Source organism: Orycteropus afer, unplaced genomic scaffold, assembly GCF_000298275.1.
Source record: "Orycteropus afer afer isolate SDZICR_OR568_19922 unplaced genomic scaffold, OryAfe1.0 scaffold00010, whole genome shotgun sequence".
Classification (NCBI taxonomy): domain Eukaryota; kingdom Metazoa; phylum Chordata; class Mammalia; order Tubulidentata; family Orycteropodidae; genus Orycteropus; species Orycteropus afer.
Genome location: NW_006921597.1, coordinates 19,480,807 through 19,487,102, shown reverse-complemented (window position 1 = coordinate 19,487,102; position 6,296 = coordinate 19,480,807). Strand labels below are relative to the sequence as shown.

The window sequence follows — 6,296 nt, the reverse complement described above, 5'->3', positions numbered from 1 at the left end:
AAGAAATGCATCACTTTCTAAAACCTTGCCAACACTTTATAATTTTTATCTGACAGAGCAGTTCTCTCATTGCTGTAATTTGCAGTTCCTTGGATTACAGTTTAACACCTGTGGTAGCTAAGGTTGTGTGTCAACATAGCTGGGTCTGGTCAAGTGGCTGGGCAGCTGGTAGTAGTTATTCCACAGGATGAGAATGGCAATCAACTCCATGGTGGGATCTACAAGCAGCTGAATAGCTGCTTTATGGATGTGGTCTGCTTCCCATATATAAGCAGCAGGTTTGGGAATGGTCTCTAGCTTTTTGGCATACTTGACCCTGCATGTAGCTGAGTCTTCATTCAGTTGCCTGCCATGCTCTATCAGTCTTGGGACTTTCAAGGGACTTAAATTAATGGCCTGCCATGTGATTTGGTAACATTGGGACTGTGCCTTTTTGCTTGTCAATCTTGGGTTTGTCAGCCTCAGCAGCCAGCAGCTGCCTGAGTGAAGAAAGCCTCCAGCTGCAGTGGGCTGGGAGTCAGAGGCAGAGCTGAAGCCCAAGGTCGAGGGGCTTTCACCCAACCCCCAGAGCCTGGCATTTTGAATCGGACTTCTAGCCTCAAAAACCGTAAGACAATAAACTCCTGTTTGTTAAAGCAATTCCATTTTTTTAATTTTTATTTTTATTAGGATTTGGGTGAAGATTTACAGAGTAAATTCACTTTTCATACAGCAGTTCACATATACTTTGTCTCATGTCATTGACCAAAATTTACAATGCAGCAGCTCCCCTCCCACTTCCTCCCCATAGTTACCTCCTCCCAGTGTCCATCCCTTCATACTCTTCTGCACCCTGAGCTATCTCCCTGTGCATAAGCAGCCCTTCCTTCTCCCATGATTGTTCTCGCCAGGGTGTGTGTCTACTTGAGGTAAATGTTTAACTCACATGCCTGTACTTTGTTTGGCTGGAAACCACAGGTGTGGGTTCAATTCCAGACCTGAAGGGCAGCTAGGGGCCATAGTCTCAGTGGTTACACCAGGCTCTATTGGACCAGCAAACCTGGTCCCCATCTTCTTTTTTTTTTGCCTCCAAATGATTTTGAGTTTTGTACCACATTGTTCTCCCTCTTTATGCAGGATCTCCTACATCCCTTCCAAGTGGATGGCAGTGGTAGCTGGGCACCCTCTAGTTCTTCTGGTCTCATAGTTGTATAGGTTGCAGATCGGATGGTGTACCAGTCACTAGGACTGATTGTTTCCATTAATTTTGGTTTTCTTCTTTCTTCTTGACGAGGAGAGACCTATTGTTGCATCTAGATGGCAGCTTCCTAGCTTTTAAGGTCCCAGTCGCTACTCGCCAAAGTAGTAGGTGGAACAATGTTTTGTATAGTATGTTATGCCAATTGAGCTTGATGTCCCCTGCGACTATGGTCCCAAGCCCGCAGGATCAACTACTTGGTCCCTCTGGGTAGCTGGCTGTGACCCAGTAATGACCATAACCTTGCCCCTTGTCAGCTCTACTATACACCTGGGAATTCTGATCATTCACATAAAGCAATTCCATTTGTGGTATCTTCTGTTAAGAGCAGCACGAGGTGATCAAAATACCCTTTCTATATATATATATACATATATATATATGTATATATATATATATATATATATATATATATACACACACACACAACACATATTTGTGCCTTACCATATTTTAGGTATGTCCAACGCATAATTTTTTGTTTTTGGCTTTTTATGTCCTATTTAGAGAAAGTCCCCTACCTTATTGTCACATTTCTTTTTTGTGATTTCAGTGAAAATTTATAGAGCAAATGGTTTTCAACAATCCATAGTTTTGTGATATTTTTAGTTACTACTCCTACAGATTTATGCTTAATGTTGTTTAAATCCCAGAAGAATTTATTTTAGTGAATGGTAAGGCTCTATTATTTTTAATTTGAAAGCAATTGTCCTGGCTCTATTTATTGGCTAGCCTACCACCTGGAAATACCACTGGTATAATACTAAATTTCCGTATACACAAGTCTGTTTCTGAACTCCAGTTCATCACTACCATCAGTACCAGAGTTTTGGTATTTCTACTGGATCTTCAACGGGGCCTTCAGGACCATTTAATACACTTCCTCTCTGCAACTGCTCAACCCCACCTTTGTTTCTTGTTCCCGCTCTCCAGGCTAGCATGAACCTCTCTAACCTTGAACACAGCTGGAGAGCAGGGGATACCAATGGTGGAAAGACTGCATTCACATCTTGATAACCTTCCACCTATTCTTACTCTCCCCAGGCCTCTCTACCAAGAGCAATCCAGCCGGACACTAGTAGCCTAAGTGCTATTTATTGAAAAGAGCAAAGAAAACAAACAGAGGACAAGGACCCCAGGATGGGGTGGAACAAGACAAGCAATGCAATTTTGACTCCTGCTCAGCATATCCTCTTGTTGCCCCACTGGGCCATCTTGTTGTTGATGGGCATCTTGAAGAAACGGTCAGACTGCATGTACGCAGCTATTTTCTCCAAAGCCTGAAAGGAAAGCACACCAATCCTTATAAAGACCTGAACTGGTCCGAGAGATCTAAACTGCAACCACATCATTTACATACTGCCTGCCTCCACCTACCCTCATTTCTGGTAGACAGAGCCTTTGGAGTGGAAGAAGGCAGGCCCTAACCAAGGCTTAAAGGTGTCCCACCATTGGTCACTTTAGGCAAAAGCTATCTATGCTGGACCTCTATGGGTTTCCTCATGACCCTGGGGAGTCTGTGAGTATTTTTGTAAGAGAAAGATTCAGGGAGCCTCACCTCAAAACGGGACATGAAAGCCTTCAGATTTGGGAACTCATCCAGGCACTTGGGCTCAAACATGCGGTTCTGGTCTAACACATCATAGGTGAGAAAGTCCACAAAGGTGAGCTAGAAGAAGGACAACAAGATGATCAGGTCTGAAGAGTTCATCAACAACTAGACAGAGAGATGTCCTCTCCTTTCATTTCTTCCTACCTTTTCCCCTGCAAACCAGGAGAATTTCCCCAGGAATAGAGAGAATTGTTTCAGTTGTCCAGGCAGCTGTTCTAAGTATTCAGGTTTCAACTTTTCCTGGGAGGAAGCAAGAGAAGGAGAACAGATGTCATCTCTTCATAGCTGATCAAGGTATTAGAGACACTTAGCAGTCCCTTCTCCAGGTGTCTTCCTTTCACTGCCTTCAGGTAGGGATGGCAGAATGGGAAGCAGGAGTTTGAAAAGGGGAAGGGGCCAACATTAAGAGATACAACACAAAACAAAAAGCAAGGATTCTGTTTTCTGCTCTCACTGACATACTGGGTTGGTGAAAAGGTAGCACCAGCAGAATGTGTCCATAAATGATACTTCATTCAGCTGATGCTTGTTAAGGAAACTCACGTGATCAGGGCTATAGTTGACCCGTGCAAGTTGCATGCGGAAATCCATTACTTGGTTCTCTATTATGTCCACTCGAATCTTTTCTTCTTCTGTCTCGCCACCTGTGGGCCAAATAACAAGAACTCACCCTTGGTTGCACCCGTCCCTGGTGAACAAACCAGCCTGGTCTCCCTCACCAGCCTTCCCTACTCACACATATTATGCTTGCGAGCAATATAGCGCAAGATGGCATTGCTCTGGGTGAGCTTGTTCTTTCCATCCAGGAGGTAAGGCAGCTGAAAGACAAAGATCAAGTGAACAACCTGCCTTTCTTTTGCCTCCTCATCTCTTTCCACTGACTTCAGGGAAGTGGACAGGAGAGAGAACATGGTATTATTAGGAGAAAGCAGCAGCTCAATAGAACATAGCAATTGGGTCCCTCCCTACCTGATTCTAGACAGGGGTTCTTCATGTGTATGTATACATGTGCCAGGGACCCTTTCTCAGAACAATGTTTTCAAATGCTTAAGGTATTTACAGAATTATCAAAATATATTAAAAAAATTAATAAAGTAAAATGTGCTTATTAATGCATTAAATAATCGTTGTTGTTGTTGTTGTTATGTGCCGTCGAGTCGGCCCCGACTCATAGCGACCCCTCCTTGGGTTTCCGAGGCAGTATCACTACGGAAGTAGGATTGCCCAACCTTCCTTCCGAGGAGTGGCTGGTGGGTTTGAACCGCCAGCCGTCTGGTTAGCAGGCAAGTGTCTTAGCCACTATGCTACCAGAGCTCCCATTAAATAATTAGCAGGCTTAATATTGACTATAATTTCAAAGTAAAGATGATTATAAATAATATTTAAGATAGCTGTAACAAATATACAAAAATACCTGATTTTTACTAGAGACAAAAAGTCACAGACATTGTTAATAACTAAGGGGTCTTATCATCTATATTCACAATAAGAGGAAATGCTAAATTTCAGTTAGTGGTTAGTGGAAATGAAAATGGGCTCCTGAATTCTATCTATTCAATCTGGGTTTTTGTTTTTGTTAGCTGCTGTCTAGTTGGCCCCTGACTCATGGCAACCTCATGCACAGTGGAACAAAACACATTCCAGTTGCACAGTGGACTGCACAGTTGCAATCCATAGGGTTTTCATGGGCTGATTTTTACAAGTAGATTACCCAGGTTTCTTTCTAGTCTGAGTGTGGAAGTTCTGCTGAAATCTTTTCAGCATCACAGCAGCACACATGCCTCCACTAACAAACAGGTGGTGCCTGTACGTGAGGTGCATTGGCCAGGAATTGAACCCAAGTGTCCTGCATACTAGGAGGAGGGAAGGGGCAAACAACCCAAACCTGTTGTCATTCCAACTCATAGTGACCCTGTAGCTCAGAGTAGAAATAACTCAATGGGTTTCCAAGGCTGTAACTCTTTACCGAAGCAGACTGTCCCCCATCTTTCTCCCTTGGAGTGCCTGATGGGTTGAAACCACTGACCTTTTGGTTAGCAGCCAAGCACTTCACCAGTGCTCTTCGGTATCCTCTGTGGAGACTATGAATTCCACCACTGAACCACCACTCCCCCATTCTATCCAGGTTAAGAATCCCTATTCTAGATCCTTCTAGACCAGACAGAGAGGAAGCAAGGATATACTTGAATGCCTTCCCTTTTGCCCCTTATCCTTTAAGGCCACTCACGTTAGGAAAGTCCAGGTCTAGCTTGAATTTCACATCCAGCCATTGGCTTCTATCATAGTCAGGAGCTAAAAAGAGAGAGAATGAAGAGGGACCCAACTTCCTTAATATCTCACCTGAGGAGTCAGTGGAAAGATATAATGAACGAGTCCCAGTACCCCACATTTCCAGACTCAGAAATCTTAATCATTTTGCCTCTGGGACCTATGTAGTTAATCATTAAGGCTGCGTTGGGCCATAGCAAAGGCAGAATCCCCAGCTCCCCAACAAGACCTTTCTGCTCCCCAGGTGGTTCAGGCAGAAATTAATCCGTCCTTGGCTTGATAACTTCTGGGCACAAGAACAAAGGGATAGCTGGGACGCCAACTTGGCTTTATGAGGGGCCAAGAACAAACCGGCGCCGGTGGCGCAAGAGCACACAGTACCTTCCCCGCAGGTGTACCGTTTCTCCTCATAGGATGTATCCGTAAATTCCAGAAGCATGCGGATGGCGTGCGCCAGCTGTGGGAGAAAGCCCACAGTCAGCGCCTGCGCGCTCCCACCGTACCCCCGCCTCGCTCTCGCCTACGTTCCCGACCAAGGACTGCCCAGACCCTACATCTGCCAGGGCGGTCGTTAAGCGGCCGCCAAGACCAGCCCCGCGGCTTCGTGTCCTCAGCTCCTCCTCACGGAGCGCTGCGATCCCCGAGGAGAGGCAGGGATCTGCCTCCTTGGCCTGGGAGTTCGGCTGGGGCTGGCTGAGCCTCGCGAAGGAGAACAGCTACTACTCTCAAAGATTGTTGACCCAGAAACCTGACCGTCTCTGCGCCCATCTTCCTGACCGAACAGCTCGGCAGTGGAGGGGGCACTCACCCCGCGAATATCCCAGTAACCTAGCAGCATAGTCGATTTAGATGGAGAACTCATCCTGCTCCCGTGCCTTGGCGGACTAGAAGTTTACGCCCCGCAGGAGCGATTTTTCAAGCCAACGCAGTAGGCGGCACCAACGTGTGTATCCGCCCTAACCCCGCCCTCCGTTCACGTTCCCTTTCTTCGCGCGCCTTCCGCGGGCTTCCGCGGGCCGCGCGCCTTCCGCGGGCTTCCGCGGGCCGCGCGCCTTCCGCGGGCTTCCGCGGGCCGCGCGCCTTCCGCGGGCCGCGCAACTGGAGCCGTACTAGTGCTCAGGACCCAATGACTATCAGGCCTTTGCCTGAGAGGAGCGCGTCCAACGCCCCAGGGGACCA

General features: G+C 46.5%; 1 protein-coding gene across 1 annotated transcript; it reads right to left on the bottom strand.

The window, feature by feature from the left end:
• Positions 1-2,418: 2,418 nt before the first annotated feature.
• On the bottom strand, positions 2,419-5,979 carry LOC103205197 (glutathione S-transferase Mu 3). Its single transcript, XM_042781925.1, has 8 exons — positions 5,926-5,979; positions 5,499-5,574; positions 5,077-5,141; positions 3,586-3,667; positions 3,393-3,493; positions 2,994-3,089; positions 2,796-2,906; positions 2,419-2,517 (listed from the first exon to the last, which is right to left on the bottom strand). Exons 1-8 carry the CDS (start codon positions 5,977-5,979, stop codon positions 2,419-2,421), a joined length of 684 nt encoding a protein of 227 aa, XP_042637859.1.
• Between the last annotated feature and the right edge of the window lie 317 nt (positions 5,980-6,296).

Coding starts and splice junctions, on each gene's coding strand:
- LOC103205197 (XM_042781925.1), bottom strand. CDS start 5,979: ATGAGTTCTCCATCTAAATCGACTATGCTGCTAGGTTACTGGGATATT. Junction 5,575..5,925: donor GTTACTGGGATATTCGCGGG/GTGAGTGCCCCC, acceptor TTTCTCCCACAG/CTGGCGCACGCCATCCGCAT. Junction 3,494..3,585: donor TGCTCGCAAGCATAATATGT/GTGAGTAGGGAA, acceptor TTTGGCCCACAG/GTGGCGAGACAGAAGAAGAA.